The sequence below is a fragment of the Telmatherina bonti genome (genome assembly GCF_933228915.1).
Source record: "Telmatherina bonti genome assembly, chromosome: 15".
Lineage (NCBI taxonomy): Eukaryota > Metazoa > Chordata > Actinopteri > Atheriniformes > Telmatherinidae > Telmatherina > Telmatherina bonti.
In genome coordinates, this window is record NC_136613.1 from 17,259,354 (window position 1) to 17,282,632 (window position 23,279).

Here is a 23,279-nt window from a genome sequence, read left to right on the forward strand (position 1 = left end):
TGCACAGATCCACCACCGTCTATAATGCTACAGCTAGTATTATGTGGCTCTGAGAATGTGCATGACAATTATGATTTCCTCCATTATTGCCATGTTTGTGATTATTTGAAATTGACAGTGGAAATCAGAAGTGAACAAACACCTCATCCTTTCCCTACTGCTTGCTCCAACATTGAGAAACATAGATGGGAGGTAATGTGCTGAAGAGGAGCTGGTATCTGATTTTTGGAGATGATTTTGATTAAAAATTTCCACAGAATTGTAAGATGCAAGATAAAAAAAATAAATTTAAAAAAAAAAAAAAAAAAAAAAAAGAGTATTAAACTGCAGGCTGCACCCAGACTATGAAGCTGCTGCTGCATTAGAAATGAGTTGTCACAGTAGACATCCCATTGGTATATTTAAAAAAAAAAAAAAAAGTGCCACAAATGTCAGAGGACACAGCAAGCATGGTTGCAATACGTCTAGTAGATCCCGAACAAACATAACATGCACATGGTCTTTCTTTTTAGCAAACTTTACAAACAGAGGTGACTTTATCTCTTCACAAGTGAACAGAATATTTGCACTTTATTTAGGAAAATAGTTACAAAACCCGTGTAATTTTCATCATTACACAGGATTTGTCAAACAAACAGATGAACAGAAACAAAAATGTTTATTTAACTGACCTTGTCTCCACTGGAGTAGAAGAAGTAGCGTAAGCGTACTATGTTGCAGTGGTCCAACTTCCTCATGATCTGCAGCTCACGGTTCTGAAGAAATAAAACAAAACATGAAACGTTAATTTACATATTGAAATAAATAATCACATATGTAGTGTTTAGTTATTCTGTGGACAGACGTGAGTTTCTGAAATCTTTCCATTAACCTGCACCGCGATGAAAAAAGTCCTTTTGAGGTTATTTCCCCCACAATAGTTATAAATGTGTCATATTGGCATAGCATTGTTTCAGCAGTTACAGCTGCACTGAATCACCGCAAGAGTGCTTACAAAAAGCTGTACATCTGTGTCTTATGACAGAAAACACACTTGCCATTACTCATCTAGACCAACAATAATGTCATTGAATACAACATCGCTGTCACAAGCCAATGTGCCAGTTTGAGAAAAATTAATGAGGTAGCAGCTAAAGAATGGTAACAAGCAGATAATGGGACATTCACTCCTTCATGGAAGAGTCAGTCTGTTTGGCATATTTCCTATTCTCATGAAAGGCATCAATACCTATGTAAGGTGGACTTTGGGGAAGCGGGAAACAGACTGCAAGACAGTGGAAACTGTTCTGAGGAGCAATGTGGAAATGAAGAGGTTCGAGCAAAGTTACCTTGATGAGCCACAAGAACAAAATCAGAAGGAAGACCATTAATTTTGGAAGAAAAGAAACAGTGTATTGATGCAGCACGTGGTATTGCAAATCATCTTTCTTAAGAATTCTAGCATTAACTTTAAAGGATCTCCACTGTAGCGCACATTTCCTCCCATTTTACTTTCCTCCCTCCTGTTCTTCATCATGGGGCTTTGTGGTGAAAAAGTGCTTGTGTAACCTTTACAGAGAGCAGGCCCCAGTATTGAAAAACAAATGCAGGGTGGTCAGACTACAGAGGAAGTAACTCAGAGTAGACACGAGAGATCAGCACAGGAACAAAGGTAAAAATCTGGCTGATTTTATATAAATCTCCTTTTTGATGTAGATGTAACACACATACATTTACTCATGTGAATAACCCTAATGTGTGAAAGAATTTTTATATTCTGGCTTAAAATACTTTAATACTCCACTTTGCAAAAAAAAAAATATTTATATTAAAATACCACCAGCAACCTCAATTCAATTCACTTCAATTCAACTTTATTTATATAGCGTCAAATCACCTCAGGTCATAATAAATCAGCTCACATTCTTATTGTCTTGAAGGTGAGTGGACAAGAAAACCTTTACAACCAGAAATCAAATCTCGTACTGCAGAACATGAGAATTAAATCCAGTCTGAATATAATCAGATCATAGCTTTCCATTTAGGAGGAAAGTCTTGTTTGTATTTTCACTCAAAAAAACCAACGCAAAAGTGGTGGTCTGGTCTGAGCCAGTTTACAGTCTAAAATGATGAGCTAATCACTCTGTCAAACGATTTAATAGAACAATACATGACTGTTTAAGCAGGTGGCTAAAAACAATTAAACCAGTCAACCTGGACAAAATTCAAGGAACGTTTCTGGGAGCAAAAGCTGCTGCAACATTTTCAGGATGTGCAGTTCACTGACTGTCCACTGACCAGATTTTACATAGAGAACTCCATATAAAGAAAATTTCATGCATATTAGTCATTTAGTCAGTGATAAAAAAAAAAATTAAAAAAAAGGTTCACAAAGGAAACTGCTGACTCAGTGCACAAATACATTTGATGCTGTCTGAACTGTGAGTGGGCATGGCAGTTAGGTAAAGATCATTTGTGGTAAAGAAGAGGTGTTAATCAACAATTAACAAAAATTTTCCAATTTTGCACAGATGAATACAAAACAGGCATTATTTACATTGTTTTGCAGTCTATTTTAAACAACTGGAGAATCAACCCCTGTTTGAATTAGCAATTATTATCATATGAAACAACTGATGTGGAGATACATTTAAACATATTTAAAAGAATGAACTACATAAGAAGATTCAGGTCTGAAATAATACATTACATTATAATCTAATATCATGTGGGGTCATTTGCTTTTAAGTGGAATGCAATCATATGTAACATGCAAAGAGTCATCCTACAATTAAAGTGAAAATGCTGCCCTTTTATTACACTGCAAGCTGTGTTCTAGAGGTATTGACTGGGAGCATGTTAAACTGTTATAACAATGAAATTTGATATACGTTGCAACAGATCAAATTGCTAATTTTCTGAATTCAAGTGTCAAAATAGTAGGACACTGCTGGTAATTCTAGCTTAGAGTATAAATGAGTGACTAATGGAATTTCTTGAAATTTTAGGAAGGACTTTATTATAGGTGGAGGAGAGCATACAGCTGTCTTTTGGTAAAGATTTAATCCAATTATTTGGGGTTTTTTTTTTTTGTTTTGTTTTTTTTTTTTTAAATAAAGCAGAGACTCTTATGTATCCATGATGCAGGACCTACTATATATCAGCAGCAGCACCGCAGAGCACCTTAAAGCTCAGCAAGCTGGTATAGATAATGTCCTCACCCTAATTCACTTACAGGCTGATGCAAATGGTTTTAACAGTCCTCCCCATGTTTTTTTCTCTCTTTACACAGCTACAACCAGCACACGCACGCGCGCGCGCATACACACACACACACACACACACACACACACACACACACACACACACACACACACACACACACACACTACAAAGTGACATCACTTCACATAGGTCACAGACCAGCCATCGAACCATCATGCACTGCTGGCAACGCCCTCATCTTCTCGCACTGGAGTGTTTGAGGGTGTGTCTGTGTCTGTATAGTCTGTGTCTGTGTTATTTGTGAGGTACATGTAAGCATATGGAGGAGGAGCAGACAGTCAAGCCCTACCCAGCTTCTGTTATGCTGCAGTCCTTCCTGCTGACCCAACATCTAGTGTCTCAGTGGCACAGCCAGCAGAGACACAGGCACCAACACAGATGGACAGAGGGAAAAAATCAAAGGGAAAATGGCTTAACTGCAGGCTGCTAGATGTCTTACACCTGAGCACTTCATGAAGCCGATACAGCCAGAAAAAAACCACATCCAGTATAAAAAGATTAAGAGCATAGACCAAAAGCATACGACCAACACAAACATACACCCTGTTATGCTGCTGTGCTTAAGTAAAGCTTAAAGATTATACTTAATGTAGGCAGTAAATAACTTGAGGGCATTATAAAACACATTTTTGCTGTCAGTAAAGCCCCCGAAAACACCAACCCAGCAATGTGAAAAGCTAAGGTTGCATCAGAAAAGTGTGCACTAATGCTCAGAGAAATACCTGGTAAGCTGAAAGGAACATCCAAGTAGCAGCTGGTTACAGTGAATCTCAGAACATCACCCCATTTTCTCCTGTTTGCAGTTTACTCCCTTCTGGTATTTTGCCTCTTAAACTGGGCATTATGTCAATGTTTCCAAATTCTGGTCTTCAAGTACCACTACTCTGCATGTTTTAGAGGTAACCCCTACTTTAACACACCTGAATAAAATGAATGGCTCTTTAACAAGCTTGCAAAGAACTTGATGAGGAGGTCCATTAATCTGAATCAGGTGTGTTGGAGGAGGAACATGTCTAAGGCACACAGGACAGTGGTACTTGAGAACCAGGATTAGGAAACACTGCAGTACGCAACTCGTGGTTCAATTAAAACTTGCAAATGTCAGTATGTTTATTAACTCAGTTGCTCACAGTTCAATGTGTGCTGTCAAAAAAAGATATACAAATACTAATCAGTACTAAAATGAAGAATATACTTAGCTATTAGTAGCAACAAGTATTGCTACTTAAAGGCCACTTTTGCATCTGCTGCTTCATGGACAGCACCAGCCGCCTCTAACCATTTTGAACAGGCACTGCGGCAGGCAGCCACTCTATTGCAGCAACCTGATGGACACACTGTTCACACTGGAAACCCACTTTTAACATGGCAGCAAGAGAAATATGGCAGTATGGGGAAATACTGAAAAGACTGCTGTTTTGACTTTGAAGCAATATTTCACCTGAGTTGTGTGTTGACATGACTTCAAACAGAGCCACATCATCTCTGGAAATGGACCAGGTTCTGTTTGAACCAGACCAAATGATCAGTCCGGATTATATGTGGAGTGCTGTATGGAGGTGAGCAAGTTTTCATTCAAATATAATTTGAATGCATAGTTTCCACTGTAAAGCATGATCATTAACATACAAGTTAACAAAGTGCATATCTGTGTTTTTGTTCCTATTATAAAAATGTACTAAATTGTTACAATTCAAGCTGTAGCTCAGAAACGTCAAACATGAAAATAATGTTGTAATATAGTATGCTGCCAGGCTTACACAACTCATTCATATCTGACGATCATCATGTATCTCTTACAGTTTCAGACAGAGACTGAGAAAAGGGGACCAACAGTCAGTCCTATGCAACCAAAATCACACAACCTCACCTGCTGTCAGTAACAGTAGAAATACAGAAACATAAAAGCTTAGCAGGACTGTTTCTGAGTAAATGTTAATGGACCAGGTTCCTCCCTGTTATATTATGTGAACTTTGTCCTTAGATGTCTTCAAAATATTAATTTTTAAAACACTCTTGTAATAAAATGTCAATCATCTTCACAAGTTTGTTCTATTTACTTGATCTGTTCTCCAGTATTGTGGAGAAAATTACTTTTGTTAAGTACAGTAAGGACTGCTTGAAGTTTATTTTTTAGTTTAGTGTGTTTATAAAAACTACAGTGAGCAGTTTGAGAAGACTATAATTGCGCAGTTGAGTTTTTGTCTTAACGCAGGTCTTGTCCGCTCTTTTGCTAAATGTGAATGCAGTACCACCTTTCCTGAGAATGGCTTTATACCATTCTAATGGTTTGGCTCATTTGACCATAGTGCAGTGCGAACATGATCTTGGTCCACATGGATGCACGCCCCTTAAACTGAGCAAAGTCCCCAGTCGGACCGAGTCCAGTGGAATATCCTGATGTGAATACACCCTTAAACAGAAAGTCAAACGAATATATATTTTTTTTAATTTAAAGAAAAAAGGAAAAAAAAAAAGTTAATAACGCACTTAGTTTATTTTAGCTGCACAGTAATGCATATTTGTGTCTCAACTATTTACAGTAGTAGGGCAGTGCTTGTGGGGTTTACTTAAAAATAACCCTCAGTATCTGTCTATACTGTTGTGAAAATGTCACCCAGCACAGCAGTGATAATCAATCATTTATTTCTTTATGTTTGCTTTTTACAAGTACAATCAGGACTTGGTAAGAGGTTGATCAGTTTTAGGCTGGTTAATCAACTGATCATGTTATAAAACCCCCCCAAAAAAAAAAAACTGCACAGCACATTACCAGCCTTATTGTTTATCAATGTTGCTTCAGAGTAGCTGCCACCAGACGTGCTCTCACTCTGAGTGAGTATTCTAATGCAAGCATCCATTTTCCAATAGGCTGATATGTGATCCCTCAGATGGGAATGGAGACAGGCCTATCCCATAATGCACCACAAGTAGGCTGAAAGCCCACCGAGATGGTCCAGCAGGTTCATCAGCTACACCCTAATGCAGCACTATTACCCTGTTTGACTCGTGTGTGTCAGCAAATGAAAATAAAAGACTTTCATATGCTGGGCTAGCATGGTTTGGTCGTCTTATGGCTCACTTCACAAACTGGAGGGAGAAAAATAGGGAACGTTTGTTTTAAATAGGAGACTAGTAAAATAGAAAGCAGGTGTTTACGTGTAGCAGGGTGGCACACTTGATTGCACTTGCTTGATAGTCATGTGAAGAGTCTTACTGCTTATTTGCCTCGGTTTTCCTCACAAGCAGACAAAAGAAAAGGAGACATCTGAAAAGACGATGTCTGAAGGAGATGGTCTGCTTCAAAGAAATTGTACACATGTGATCTTCAGCTGATTGCTGAGCTGTTTGAAGATGCAACCTGCTGGTGTCTCATACTAACCACAGGCGAAGAGGAAGAGCAGGATATGACTTCATTAGAGCCAGCACAAAGAGTCACAAAGAGCGCATGTGTCCCTGAGAAGCACTGTGCATTTAGTGGCAGATGGTCGACCCCCCACACCATTAAGTGACATCATTTATCTTGTTTCAGAGAGCGAAGCACTAGTACATGCGGACAAACTATGGTGAACCTCCCAAAGGTTAAAGCCAAGGCACTGAGCTGCTGAAGTATTTAGCTGGACCAGGGGGGGTTAAAGTAGTGCAGGCCCCGACTAAATTTCAGAAACCTTAGTGGGAAGTTGGAGCTCCAGGTCATCTAGCTAGGAAACAACAGCTCATTTCCAGAGAGAGACAAAGTAGATATTCATTAATAAGTGATAAGTGGGAAAACCCCTCATTTTAAAGAGCAATGCACCATTCTCATTTTGTGTTTATTTTCATATGTTTTAAGTACATAACATTCTACATGCCGTAGTACTTAGGAACAAACTCAGCCTGCAGCAGTGACATGGACAGGCCTTTTTAAAAGCACATTTTAACATGTCACATTAAAAGGGCTCATGTTAACTAGTTAAAGAGTTCTGATACTTTTTGATCCCTCTGCCTAATCTACACAGTATAGAAGGCAACGTTCACGCTATAGGTATTTATCCTCAAATCCAATATTATCTTGAAATGCAATTTTTTTTTTTTTTTTTTTTTTTACATGGTTGTTCATGCTGTCATTTCAATGCGACATTCGTCACACTGAACTGCAAACAGTACATGGTCCTCGTGCACATAGGATAGCACAACATCACACACTGCTTAGTGTTTATGGATGTAAATACAGATGCTTCACATGCATGTTTATCAATCTGAAGTAGTTGCACACTCAGAACCAACAAAATTATGCCTAGCTGATGAATGAAATAAGGAGACTGAGAAACAGGAGAGCACAAATGTAAACAATGGCCTTTTGTACAAAATTGGCTGCTACTTCTGCACAAAGGCCTGATGTGTTGAGATACTGCAGCCGAGCTAGTCTGTGCAGAGTCTTGCATGGGTCCAGTTTGACCAACCTGCACCCAACCAAACCAGTTAGGATGATTATCAAACCAGACACAATATCTATGAATATCTCCTAGTGCAGGTATCAAAACACCAGTCCTCAAGGGCCAGTATCCTGCTAGGATTAGATGTTTCCCTGTAGCAACACACCTGATTCAAATGAATGGGTCGACTTGTGCACTGACTTGTGCAGAAGTTGAAGACAGGCTGTTGGAAACTAGCTCATTAACACATAAGGCGTTTTAAATACACATCCATCCCTCTCTTCATTGCATTACTCTTCTATATTTGTTCAAATATTTAGAATGACAGCATTAGACACTGTGTTTAGACACTGCTTTTATTTACAATAAATAGGAAAAGAAGACACTGCAAACATACTTAAATGTTCTTTTTTAAGCACCACTTGCTATAAACATTTTTAAAAGGTGCATACTGTACTAAACCATTGGACTACCTCTTAGTTATTTTACCACTTATGGCTTTTGTCATTTGACTGGGTTGTGATCGTTGTGCATAAACAAGATCAAGATCTTTCACAATCCATCATCCAGCAAGATAGCAAGATATCATCCTCCATCTCTGGTTTCAGCTGTTTTTCCGTTCCCAAATCACATAAGCAGCAGCAGAAAAATCTCCCTCATCGGCTGTGCTGGATGCCAGGATGGTGAGAATATTCCTTCCAATAAGCGCAAGGTTTGAAATATTCTAGCGGGGCTTCATATTAAAGGCGACCTCAGTTCTGGATGAGTAAAACCCTTTTCAGATCCACAAAGATAAGCAAGAACAAATATAAGACAAAAAAATTATTCTCACCCATCCACACTAAATAAACATCAACTCATACCTGTGTACAGAATTGTCCCCAAAATATTAATTTGGTCTAAAACTTGACTTTATTTCAATTGACTAGCTGCATCAACGTTACATCATGATTATATTGCCAGGTTACGCTTCCACCAGCAGAGAGTTGTGAATTCTCACAATTCTTATGTGGATAACACTGCACTACGCTAACTCAGTGCATGTGGCTATCCCATAAAATCACTTGAGATAAAACATCACTGCAGTGCAAAGAAATTGTTTTATCTTTATGTATAACCTTGTCAAAAATGTTCATTCTGCTTTTATTCTAAAACAGCAGCCATCTAAAAAACAAAAAATTTTCCTCAATGATCTGCTAAAGAAACCATTTCAGATAGCCTAAGAATGTATATCAGCTGAATAAACCTAAAACTGCAATGATTTTATTGTGGATTTTTGCAATTTGCTATTGCTAGGGCTGCTCGATTATGACAGAAATTAGAATCACGATTATTTTTACTGAAATTGAGATCTCGATTATTTAACACAATTATCCAGTATTTTTAAACAACGCTGCGCGTCGTGGTTTTCTCGACTCCGTTTCGCGTATTATAACCGTCTAATGCATGGTTCAGAGTTGTTTAATCTGCCTAAATTGGAACTATTTTATGTTGGCCTTGATGTACGTTTTATGCCAAAGAACCGCTGTCAGGCTACCGCACGTTTTTCTCATTTACCTGTTAAAAGACAGCTGATTTGAACCAGCTGATTAACGCATTGCTATGGTAACACCCCGTGACAGAGGGATATTACAGTGATTAACTCGCCGAACTATGTATATGAAAATAATGCAGCAGTTCTCACTGACTATGGTATAAACTTTGTTGTTGTGAACTTCCACAACCTACTGCAGTTTTTGTACATTGACCTGCAGCCAGAGCCGACTGGGAGTGCTTTAGGATGGGGAGAAGCTCCCGCTGCTCGTTCGTTACAGTAACTGCAGAACAAAATGTGCCTTCAAGTCAGTCACCAAAACACCAGAAAAGTCTTTAATAACTCCAGTAAAAGTTGCAAGATTTGCCGCCAGTCGCTTTTAACAAAAAAGTCGCCAGATTTAGTGAGAGTTTAGTGAGTCAAGTTGGCAACAGTGGTTGAATGAAACCAAAGCGGTTGTGGGAGAGGTTTACAGCATAGAGCTGCAATGAAAGTGACGCTCGATTAGCCGCTGAAAACGGCAGGAGACGAAACTGCAAAGAGAAAAATAATTGAACCCTTTTATTTTTAATATCGTTGAAAACACAGATTGTAATTGAGATTAAAATCCGACTAATCGCCCAGCCTTCTATTGCCTTCTACTTTCCAATGATCTCTTCGCACTGCTGCATCTGTAATGTTTTATGTAAAGCATTTTGAATTGTCTTGGACATGATATATGCTATAGAAATAAACTTGCCTTGTCAAGACTGTTATTTGATACATGTTTAAAAAGAAACTACATATCCCCTCAGCCATTAAGATACATAAACCAAAGCACGCTAATGAAATATACTAGCAACAAACTGAAGTGTAGTTCCAAGTTTTTAGTCTTGGTTAAAAGCGTCCATTGGTCTGTTGAATTATATTAAAAGCTGTGACGAACAATTCAGTTCTACACATATGATATATCACAAATGATAATAAGCAACCTTTAATCTTACCTCAACTATCCCCTGCTTTAAAGCAATGCAGAGTCTGTTTCTTTGGTCTGCATTAGAGAGCAGCTAGTGTTCACACTGTATACTATCCCTGGAGGTAGACCACGGTCCATCTAAAGAGGACCAAACAGCAGCACTGTTAACAGGCCCTTAGTCTTGTAATAAAACCAGTACAACCCCAGTTTTTGTCCTCTAAAGTGTGTTCAAGTAAAACACACTTAATCCTTCAACAAGCCTTCAGTCAAATCTAATCCAAACACAGGAGGAAGACTCCAGAGGTGTTACTTGGAAACAAACAAGTGCAACTGAACTACACCTAACAGAGGAGTATTAACTGGTCCATGTCAGAGAAGAAAAAACTTCTCACACCACAAGCAACTTATATGAGAAATACAACTTATGAGAAAATACACACATTAAAGTATGCAACAAGCACCAAAAGGTTTTCCTTTGTTTTGCAGCTTCACTGGTCTCCATGTTCGTGTGAAAGATCACTGTATTCATGTCTCATTCACAGTTACACTCCTTAGTGTGGCAAATCTCTTTTTTAGTCACATAGATAAAAAAAGATGACTAAGATGAAAGAGTATGAGAGTATATTTGCATGTATTACTCACCAATTACACATCCTGTTTGCATGAGTCCTTTTGTGATTTGCTTTTTACAGATAAGAGCACTGAAAGATCATTGGTGTTTGTAAATGCAAGTGTGTGGAATTTTTTTTTTTTTTTTTTTTTTTTTACCTTAAATCTCTTGTCTTGCAGGACCTTCTTAATGGCTACTAGTTCTCCAGAGTCGCAGAGTTTAGCTTGGTAGACGACGCCAAAAGAGCCGTTGCCGATGACCTTGGTGTCCGTGTAGCTCACCTCCTGGGGCCGGTCAGGACCTTGGCCCGGGGTGGCCACAACTGTAGTTACCTTACTGCCATCTTTATCTCCTACAGAGAGACACAGAAAGAATAACAGTCAATAAGCATTGTAACCAGTTATTTTCTGATTTATACAATAAAATGTTAAATGAAGACACACAAATGAAACCAAATTGGGTCATTTTCTACTTAACCAGCAAATCTGGTGAGCTTTTAAAAGATATTTATTCCCAAGTTTTAAAACATGAAATTAAACACACAATACTAATGGCAGTAGCTCATAAACTGTACTCTCAGCAAAACCAAGGTATTTAAGTTGAAAATGAGCTACATTAGAAGCAAAGACTGGTTTGGTGACACAACCACATGTTTCAGTTCTGAAATAAACTTACAAAAACAATTCACAAAAATGTTTTTTATGTTCAAATATTCTTCCCATCGTTCCTACAGTCTGAAATGTTCATTGTATCAAAAGCAGATGTTGCACATGCACTACAGCCCTGATATTTACTAGATGACAATGGCGTAGGAGGCGTAGTACGTGAGAACACAAACATCCAAATCAGTCAGGCTGGACATCACATGAACTTTACCCTGCCAGCTCCCCCTGTGCAAAGTCCAGCTACTTTCCAACACATGTCTGAATGGAGAAGTTAGGGCTCAAAATGCTGTAAACACAACACTGATTTCCTGTACACTACACTTAAACCTCACTTTCTACATTAGTAGAACAAATGAGCAGCTGCAGACAACATGTATGCCTAATTTTTGAGGCAACCTGCTGAAAACAGATTCTTTTTGAGGCTTATGAATAAAAAAAAAGAAAAGAAAAAAAAATCATGTCAAAACGCAAAATGTAAGCGATTGAAGTTTCCTCAGATCTTTGTCACATTACTCCTGAGTTGCATCATCCCAGAACAAATCTGAGGAATGGTAGCCAATAAGTTGGGTGATATGGCAAACAAAAAAATCCAATCACAATTTTCATTTACAATTTCTCAATACTGCTCATTTAAAAGCATCTTTACTGAAAGCCAAAGAAAATGGAGATTAGTTAACATTTTACTAACATACAATATAAAAAGAAAAAAAATTAAATTAGTTTTCTATCAGAATCTTCCTAAACAAGAAAAATGAAGTGTTTTTTTTAACTGTTCTCCGCTGCATCTGAACATGAACGTTTCCTTGCAGAAAACAGCTCAAACTCGGATATTTCAAACAGCACCAGTAGTAGTGTAGTAATGCTCCTGAAACCTGATGATAAATCTGAATGTAAGGCTGGAAAACTATCAGAATATCCATAAGTAAGGAGGATATGGGGTTTTTCTTGTGGATTCTGCTCAGCACAGTGACAAGGTACCCACATGCCCAAAATAAACTTCTCCTGCACAGATAATGGCAAGTTCACTTTTCTAAAACAGCACCAGCAATAACTGTTTCTTTGCAAGAACTTTGTCACTATGACAGATTTTTTTGATTTTGCTACTACTGCATACAGGAGTAGAAATATACTAACCCAAGTGTAATTCAAATCCAATCAAAATGTTTGCTCCTCTTTATTTGCTACCCGTTCAGTGCAATTGCTGCAAAAGTGACATAATTAACCACTGATTAGCAGATAAACTGCTAGGTCTACCTTGTGCCAAATTTGTAGGCTGTGCAGACTGTGCCCGTATTTTCATGTTTTCCATATACTCACATGGGTGGAATTCCTTGAAATGATTCAACAGATTTGCTGTGTTGCTGGTTTTTGAGGCCACCGATCGCAGACATAACTTGCATATAGGCTTGATTTGCTTCATGTCTCATTGGGGATAGTCAAACCACCTCCCACACAATTTTCCTTTTCAAAACTGACCTAATCTTCAGAGGAAAACTTTGTTGAATTCGGATCCACGCTCGATCATTTTCCTTGCCTAATTTCAACTTGGCCAGCAACTTGCAAACGCAAGTACATCAGGAAAAGGTTGACACTGATTGGCTTCACATTCAAAGTTTGATTGAGTAAATAGACTCATGGCTAATATTGTGATCAATTTATTGTTATCATTAACTATGAGCATATAACCACCCAGCCCTAGAAGCCAATAAAGATAATGAAAGACAGGTATTACCTCTGGGTTAATTAAGGCAAATGGAAATGCTCTAGTGCCGTGAAATGTTTTTTGTGATCGGTTAATAAAAGAACATGTTAAACCTCTTGAACCACCAGGGGAAAAAAAAACATTGTGAGTGAATTTTGTTTCTATTGGATGTTTTCTTAGTTGCATCGTACCTGATCAACACAACTTCTAGATGTTTTGCAGTTGCCAACAGCAGACACTACATAGGATTTTTAGATGTTAACATTTCATTCATTCATTCATTCATTATCCTAACCGCTTAGTCCGATAAAGGGTCGTGGGGAAGCTATGCCAGCAGTCTTTGGGCGAAAGGCAGGGTACACCCTGGACAGCGCGCCAGTCCATCGCAGGGCCACACAGAGACAACCACTCACGTTCACAGTCACTCCTGTGGGCAATTTAGAGTAACCAATTAACCTAACATGCATGTCCTTGGACGGTGGGAGGAAGCCGGAGGACCCGTAGAGAACCCACACATACACAGGGAGAACAAGCAAACTCCACACAGAAAGGCCACAAGGATCGAACCAGTAAGTAACCTTCTTGATGTGAGGCCACTTTTCCACCGTGCAGCCATGTTAACATTTCCGGTCCAAAAAATAAATAAAAAGTACTTTGCTATATTTTCCAGTCTTTCATTGGTTTTGTCTTGGATCACATAGAAACATGCTGAACATGTCTGCACTCATGGTATTCGCATTAACCGTGTTGATGTGAGAACTAATAAGCTGCAAATTTGACTACACATGAAAGGTTAACTTTGTTTATACTCAGACGTCCTGCTGCTGCACCATCATGTTTTTCTTTGGCATCATGGCACCATCTCAATGTGAGCAGAACATCTGTGTTTTTAACAGAAGATATTAAAAGTGATGCAGTTTTTGCACACGCGCACATGTAATACAGAGTATTTCTAAGGAGAAATCAACGCACGTTAATCTACTTTCTCATAAACCACATAACTGCCATTATATGAGGATATCAACGTCTGCTGTGTACATGACCACTTGAATTATCTGGTAACTTCAGAAATCAAGTGTTGATGTGCATGTAAATAGGCTCAATGTAAAACCTATGGTGCAAAGACCTAAGCGCCACTGTGAGCTTAGTTCCAGCACTGGCCTTGTTCAGACCTCTAGGTGGCAAAAAAAGAAAACATTACCCTGTATGAATGAAATTAATAAATGTTATCAAGTTTATTTTTCCCAAATCACTGTAGTTCATGTAGCTAAAGGCAAAGTAATAAATATTGCTTTACAGCCAAAACCTTTAAAAAATGTAAAACCTCTTGCAGTTTCATTCACTGAAAGGTATCATTCAGTTCTTGGGAGTTGAAGCTTTGGAGAATATACAACAAAAACTGAGAAGTAGGGTACATAGGTCCTGTAGGTTTTGTGTCAATTTGATGTTCAAGCATGAAGTCAGTTTTAAATGAGGGGGTCCGTGGGTTATTTCTTGGTGCCACTGATGCTGCATTCTCTCCACCTTTCTGCTGCAGAGTCAAGTGCTAAATTCCCACACAACATAAACCACAAAACCTGCTACATCTTCTAAGTATTTGTTTAATGTATCAAAGGAGGCTCACTTTGTAATCATATACAAAAATCACATATCTTAGATTTATTTTGCTGTATTTAACAAAGTTTCTGAGATAATCAGAAGCAAACACATCAAAAACAGCTTAGTGTAGCAAAAGCTAGGTGATGAAAGGATCACAGCTGCTTAATAAACTGTGATCGGTCAATATTGACTGATAATTGCTGGCCAGCCAATACATCAGTCAGGCTCTACAGCTTATCCTAATTATCCAAGAATGTGGTGAATTTCTAAATGAGGGGGGGGGGGGGGGGGAAAAAATCAAGATTTTCACTGACCTAGCATGGAGGTTTATTGGTCTTATCAATTTTGTTTCCCACTGGCTTGCTGGTGTTATTTTCCAGTCCAGGGTTATTGATTTTGACAGATGTAGTGCCTGCATGGATACATTTAAAGCCGAGATAGATTGAGAGTTGGATAGATGAAAAAAAATAAACAAGAAAACAAAGAATCCACTAAAAAAAAAAAAAAAAAAACCCTAGAGTTTCCCCCAGTTAAAATAAAAGATCACTTTGTTAAGTTTGTTTTGTTGTTCATGTGTGTTTACGCGTACATTTAGTTGCCGTGTGACCAGTTGGGATGTAAACAACTGAGGATGTGCTGAGAATCCAGGAATGTGGAAAAGACATTTAGAAAATAAGTGAGGGGTCAGAGAAACCAGCAGATCTTCTCTCCCCAGAACAGAGTGTACAGAGTAAACCGGAGAATGAGCTTGGAAAAACAGAAACCGACCGAATGTGTAAAAGAAAGAGAAATCTGCCTACATATTCCAGCAGGGCAAATTTTATGACGCCTCTGCACTTCCTCAAGCCGTGAGAAAAGTCTGTGCACTCTCACACACACAAGCCTATAGTTCACAATGAGATCCCACACTGGTGCAAACAAGGAATGACCAAGACCTCCAACTGCATTTCTAATGGCCTCAAATCATTTTGAATATATCTGAATCTTCACACAGACTTATATATGAAAATCTTCACAATCACAACCAACAAATCAAAGCTTACCTATACTTCACATGTCAAATAAATACTGTCTTCTTTCCCAACTACAATCACCCTCTTGTTCAAATAAATCTCTCTAATGTGAGCAACTACAAAGCTAAACGCCAAAAGCCTTCCCTGTAATGTAGACAAGGTCTCTTAAAACACCTAAAAGTAAAAAAAAACAAAAAAACAAAACAAAATCACAAGCTTCACAAGAAAATCTATAGAAACAAGCAGCATGTGCTTTCAGTGTTACCAGTTACATCGTCAAAGAGCTTAAAACACATAAAAAAAAAATAGGGTAACAACAATCACAGGATAAGTTCATGTGCATATGCTGCAAACTCTGCTGCAAAGTGGCACAAGAGAGAAAGCCGTTGCAACTTTTAGCCAGAGGCATCAATAGTCAATTCAGGTCACCAGTCTCGCTCAGTCCACCACTGGAACTGGCTGACATGTGCATGCATTCGGGACAATCGGCTACTACAGTTGAGCAGATATAGGACACTAGCGGAGCAGAGTATTACTGATCATTTTAAAATTCTATTTATATAAAGTAGAATTCAATATGATTCCTCTAAACAATAAATAAAAAGGCAAACGTGCAACATGGTGGCTCAGAGGTAAAGCTTTTGAGCTGAATCCGTTTGTGGCAGAAAAATTGTATGCATTTCTACATTCTATGTACCATGAATTTCTACTGCAGGATTAACGATTTTTAAACCAGTCGTGCCTTTTCTGTAAAATAGGAGAGGACACTGAACAGTGAGCCTGCCTCTGCTCATGTGCTCAAGGCAATGAAATTCAGCAAGAAAAGTGTTAATTACAAGTAAATACCATTCAGACTGTTACCCTGTACCAACCAGAAGTAGTTAAAATTCTAAATGAATTCATGCAGTGTCCAGAGGACACCTGTTTGACAGCTGTTAACTAGTTAATTCATGGGTGGGGGTGGTATATTATATTTGCTGCATCGGTGGACATCAGTGGGCCATCTGATCAACTTCTGCTAACTGTTGAATAAACAAACATTATACATATATATATATATATATATATATATATATATATATATATATATATATATATATATATATAAATAATGTAATTAACAAATGGCCTTGGTGTTAAACAGGAAAAGAAAATGGTAAATCTATGTTTTTATAGAATACAGAAAAATGAAAACATACTATGTCACATTTAGATTTTTAAAAACATATCAAAATACATTGCAATAAAAATAAAATATATGTTTGCAGAAGTAAAATGTGTGTATTAAAAAAAAAAAAAGAGGCAATGTTCTCAACTATTAATGCATGAAAGGGTTCATTTATGTATGCATTTAAAAACACATCTGGAAAGCACTATCTGTCTGAACAATGCAAAGAAAAGCTGAATAAAATTCAGCAAATACATGCTCAAACAAATGAATGATTTCTTTGGATTGTCTTCTCTATTCAACATTTTTGTCCTGCAACATTCACACACTGAAGCCGTTCAGCATAGCCACAGTCCAGTCATCTAACGGCTGAGCCATTTGGGCTTTAGGGCCTTGCTCAAGGGTACCGCAGTGTTGTTAGTGAGCATGCAAGTGCTGCTTCTTTACTTTTCACACCCACCTATTCTTCCGCTTGTTTGGCTTATCTTACTTCTCAAACCTTTAGGAAGCCAGATTCTGATTTGTTGCATGCCAGGACTGCGGTTGGAGCAGAAGCAGGGACACACACTGCGTTGATATGTGCAGGTACAGAAAAAGTGTTTCCACTGCTGTTGCACAGCTGATGACATAATTCACAGCATTACTGGAACATCCAGTAACAGGAATGTCAGCTCTGACAAAAAAAGCAAACTTTGCCAAGCAGAACTGAGGCCGAGACAGTTTCTTGGACAAAATATGATGTGGCTGCAGAGATTTTCGATATCAGAGAGGTGTGCAGTCTGCAGAGATACAGCCGCTCTATCCTGCTACCAAACTGGCTTTACCTGATAGATTAAGCAGAACAGATTGTCCTAAAACTTGTCTTTCACATTCTGAGTAATTCTGATGGTTCTTGTTTTGCCTTTGAGCCCTGATGTTTCATTTGGTATCAAAGCACATAATTATTTCATTTTGTTTTCATTATCACTATTAAATGTGAGGGAGGGACAGAAAGGACAAGGAAGAAAGAGTGAGAGGGCTGCAGCTTTGAAATGCAAAACAAGGTGCTCATTGTTCTTGGCCAGCTGCCTTACCCCCTTAAAAACAAAACGTAAGAGCGCTCACGTGGGTGTGTAAATGTGTATGCATATGCACATTTTCATCTGCCTGTGTTTGAGGGGGGTAAAGGCACTCCCTTCAGGATCACACACATATGATACAGCTGCTTAGGATCATCAGCAAAGTTACCTACCACACGCACAAATGTAAGTATGCGCCTTTATGTGTATGTGTGCACATGTGTGATAGGATGGCAGATGAAAGTGAGGGAAAAACAAACAAAAAGAAAAACAAGTCCAGGTAGATTCCAGCAAGGTGATATGGTGTTCTGTGAACTCTGTCCAAAGTACAGCCATGACACAGCTGGTATGTGGATATAATCTACTTCTGAACGGCAAATATAATTAAAAAAAGAAAGAAATACAACTTTTTGAGTTACTTGTTATGAGGAAATCTACCATTTTCACAGAAAACAAATAAACCAAATACTATTCAATAAAAAAAATACATTTTTGAGAACTACTTCACTATTCATAAAAATATAGGAAGGGAATTATGTCTAGAGATTCTCCACAGATGCTGTTTGCAACTGGGATTCACAGGAACAGAGAACAGCATCTTCTGTTTTTCCCGTACATCAAGAACGGCAGATGAGAATCCTCGCCAATCCACAACATTAGCTTTTTTGAGCGGATATAAATATTACAAGTATCTGAGCTTATCCAAGAGAGTGGAGAGCACCATGCTTGCCAACAGAAAAGTACCATTCTTAACAGAACTTCCATCCAAACTACAAGATTTTAAGACCAATTTAACATTTCTGACAAATAGCAAAGTTGTAAGGCAAATGTAGATCAATCATTACAAGTTGTGCAAATTTTTCATTAATGTGAGTAGAGGCGTCTTAGAGAACATCCAACTGAGCAGCAAGTGTGTCAGGGAGACTCTTGGTGAGAACTCTGGTGTATCTTTGATATTTTCAGCAATATTGCAATTTTGCGCAGAATAATGTAAAGAAAACTATTTAAGATGACACTTTATCCCCTATAATCAAGGACAAAAGCAACCAAATAACCAAGCCTATTTGTATCATGCATCACAAAATGAGCATAACGACAGCTGAAGCCACCTGGTAACAATCTGACAAAGGAATTTGTGTACATATCTGCCTATTACGACAAAAAAAACCCCAAAAAACTTCAGATTGCAAGAGAAACACGCCATGCCGTGTGTTATTAACAGAACATTCTGACAATGATGTCAACCTTCTAGTCCGAATCTGGCTTTGAAGGGTAGCTAGCTAAATTAAAAAAACAAAGAACTCTGAAAGCAAACGTTCTGGACACTGATGTACTTACACACGCACACGCGCACACACACACACACACACACTCACACACTCACACATACACTAACAAAAGTTCTGAAAAATGTTAAGAAATGTTAGGGATGCGACACATGTGTAAAAACATTTAAAGAAATTCATTTAACTCTATCAGTGATTTTTGCTTAGTTTACTGACATAAACCCACTACATGAAAATAGGCTTATTGTTGGTTTGTTTGGAGGTTTTATATTTCCATGATATTTAAAAGTTTGATTTTGATTTTTTTTTTTTTTTTCCTTTTAAAACAGAAGCAATTCACAGCAGGGCAGGCAAAAGGACCAAAATACATTCACTTTAGTTATTTGGAATAAAAGCATACTACATGGTTAAAGCTGGATTTGTACTTGTGCGGCATCTGCAAAAGATAGGCTACAGCCTCACCATCTCACCCCCTGTTTGCAGTGCGGTTACACGGAAGTACTCCCTTATGATTAGTCAGTTTGTGATTATGTGTTTCCAGATTTCTGGAGCTTTTCACCAAGTTTGTGAAGTAAATGCAGAAGAGAAACTGCAGCTTGACACCGTAACCATACACTTGAGTGAGATAGCACATTTCACATTTCGGGGTCAGCTATGCCATACTTATTGTACACAGATGTTGTCCAAGTATAAATCCAGCTTTAGAACAAACAAACTTAAAAATGATTAAATAAATTACCATTGGTTATAAAAAAAAAAAAAAAACATTATCATAAAATCAGTACAGGTAATAATCTCAGCTGGCAAACATCCTTTAAAGAAACAACTTAAAAAAAAAAAATTTAAAAAAATAGCTACCATGCCAGGTTATAAAGCTTGTACCTATTGCATTTAAACCTGGTTGGGAGTAGATGATATTTTTTGCAGTCTAGGGAATTGTTAGCACTGAGGAAATGATTGCAGAAAAGTAACTGCATATCCTGCTAATAAACTAAGGATGAAAATTAAAGTCCAAAAGTATACTTGACCATATCTCAAACCACAATTAAAGAGCATACAAGGACATTTTAGAAAGAGCAATACACACTGGTATTAACTGTTGACCAAGTGACCGAACAGAGCAATAACCTAAAAGGTCACACGCATATCCAATAAATATTATTTTTACAAGCCAATTTCTCCTGCCTCTTCAAGAGCTTGTTTTCATCATCTCAAGAGTTCCTCTATAAAATACTACTTAAACACAAGTCAGTACCAATCTATTTGGACTATCCAAGCAATCAACAGCAGAAATACTGCCTGCTTTAGCTTTTATTGGCTGGTATTGCTATACTAACTTACTAGGTGAGTCCATGGGAAAATAATAAAAAGTGTAAATACTTTTAGACGTAATTCGTTGGTTTTCCTGTTTATTTGAAAGTTTATGTGAGATAATCACTTAGGCCAAAGGAAAAAAACAGACATTCAGCTGATTTACTGAAAAGTAGTTATGGACTCAAACTGAGTCAATCCCACAGCTTTCCACTGTGATCATGATGACAGGAAAACCTCTGCAACTATGTATGCATCTGAGGCAATATGTCAATTGTGGGACTGGTGTGCATCACTTTATTTGCTTGTGTGTCATAGTCCACTAAGTGGTTTCCTTTGCAAAAGCCTACATGAGAGCCTCAGCCTAAGGCCTCACCCTTCTCACACATATCCTGATCACGTCACTGCCCTGAAGCACTGTCCACATTCCATTACACACTCATTCATGTCTCTCACACACACGCACGCATAAGTGAGTCACAGGTAATAAAGGTAACCATACATGGATCACTTCTGGTAGTTTGAATATCTGTAATATATATATATGTGTGTGTGTGTGTGTGTGTGTGTGTGTGTGTGTGTGTTATTTTAGTCAAATAAGGTAAAATATGTATCATCCACCTGTAATGTTGACGTATAACCATGGCATTTACGCCAGAGCTAAAAAAAAAAAAAAAAATTAAAAAAAAGGAAAACTGAAAAGAGAAAACTGGAAATGAAATTGCAGCACAGATGTCAGAAAGCACCATTTAAATCCATGCATGAAGCAGTCCTAGCCAGACTTCTCTGTTCAGCTGATTAACCAGTCGCGTGGCTTCATGAGAGGGATAGTCTATGTCATACTCCTTAACCCGTCGCGACGGCTAATTTCGACACAGCCCAGAAAAAATGTGACCAGCAAACCAGACCTTTCCAGGGCCGCGTTGACTGGTTTAGCCCGAGACAACTATGGGCGCACCTCTTGCTTTGACTCTTGCGTAATAGACCGGTCCTATCGCTATAACTCTATTAAGCATATGACTGGGGCTGTGTGGTAATGCTGCTAAGCGAACTAAATCTACATTCAAATGTATGATAATCAGGTTGGATCTGCAGCAACAGAAGTGCGCTCGGATTTTGACCTGGGCCGCTGCCAACACTACCCGCCTCCGGCCCAGCCCTGCACCGGCGCGGCCTGCTAGTCGGACCGGCCCCGGGGCGGCGCGTCAGAGTGCAGTGGTGTGGATTCACACCGGGGGAAAGCCTCTCAGCACCATCCAATCTCTGCCCGTGACACAGAAATTTGACAGGGCTGCGCTATTCGGAGCTAGCCTCATGCTAGCTTGACACATTCTCGACTTGGTTAACGAGGACACATTTAGCGAGCAAAGGTAGCTTTCACCGTGCATGCAGAAGGGGAAGAAAGCTACTATAGAATTACAGAGGTGTACTTACTGCTGACTTTCATGCTGCCGAAAGCTGAGGGCTGCGGCACAGGTTTGCAGCTCTCTGCGAAGGATGTGGTCCTAGGCCGACCCGACATGATCCAATCCCTTAGATTCTCTCGACACGGACACTGTGACTCGCTAAACTGGAGGGCTGATCGATTTTCCGAACCTTCTCATCCAAAAAGGATGGCAGTAAATAAATATTACTTTTAATTCACAGAAAGGCAGGCAGAAAAGACCCCTTTCTTCCCACGACCCTTCACACTACTTTATAATCACCTAATAAACTACCCTTTCTTTGCCACGGACCGTCAATTAGAGCATCGTATCCTCCTTATATCCCAAGTTTTCTTTCAAAGGGCCTGAGAAGACACGTTTCCGACTAAAATAGTCATGAATCTGGCCTCTCCCTATGGCCCTTCTGTTAAAGCCAACTGCGATTTTTTTTTTTCTGGATGAATCCCACAAAGACGAAGGCGAGTTAGTTCAAATGGTGATCCAGCACGAATCAAAGGTAAATGTGGCTTTTTCTTGCTGATTCGGGACACATACAGTTCCTCTTCATATCCCGATGTGGAGGCTCAATGATCCGACTGCCATGGCGGCTCCCTCGCTATACCCTAGCCTACAGACCGTTCAACGGAAAATCTGCTACTTGCCACAGTCTTCTCTAACGAATTCACTGGCCTAACGCTGACACTAAGTCCGGCCGAGCCGTCGTCTATTTTTTGGCGTCTGTACCAGGTCCCGAGGCAACGAGCTTCTCAGAAAATAATGGTCTTAAGGTACAGAGTGCGACGGTACTGAACGTCTTTTTTTATTCCTTCCCCAAAGGTTTCGGGCTCGCAGTCTTTGTCGCTGCGCATGTTTTGTACGTCTCTTCCGTATATGGGTCCATGACTAGTGGAACGAGTTCACGCTACTGACGTAACCCGTAACGGAGAATAGGAAAACACTGAACGAGCATACGTTGAATCTAGGGTGGCCGATTTATCCAACCAGAGAGCGTTTCCTTTAGAAATGGGCGTCAACTCTGTTCCTGTAGACCAATGAGAAAGTAGATATTGAGCACCACATGGCATAATTTTCAAGGCACCGCCTTCATGACTTCAAAGGCTTTTTCCCGTGCCGCGAAAAGGACAAGGGGCGGAGCTACTCCCGGGATTGATGATTTTGTCAACCAATGGAGCTTCAAAATCAGACTGTCAGTTTAAAATACCCCAGCTGTCACAGAGCACCGGTGGCCATGCAGCACTGTTGCTATGTTAGTCA

The 23,279-nt window shown here is 38.9% G+C and overlaps 1 protein-coding gene across 1 annotated transcript in view; it reads right to left on the reverse strand.

Annotated features, from left to right (window-relative positions):
• gsk3ba (glycogen synthase kinase 3 beta-a) overlaps positions 1-22,841 on the reverse strand; it is a 35,935-nt gene extending 13,094 nt beyond the window's left edge. The window contains exons 1-3 of the mRNA XM_079253934.1: positions 22,015-22,841; positions 10,937-11,130; positions 672-755 (exon numbers count right to left, since the gene is read on the reverse strand). Of these exons, the coding sequence (XP_079110060.1) occupies positions 672-755; positions 10,937-11,130; positions 22,015-22,102 (366 nt within the window). The 5' untranslated portion in view covers positions 22,103-22,841. The remainder of the gene's footprint in view (positions 1-671; positions 756-10,936; positions 11,131-22,014) is intronic.
• Positions 22,842-23,279: the final 438 nt, after the last annotated feature.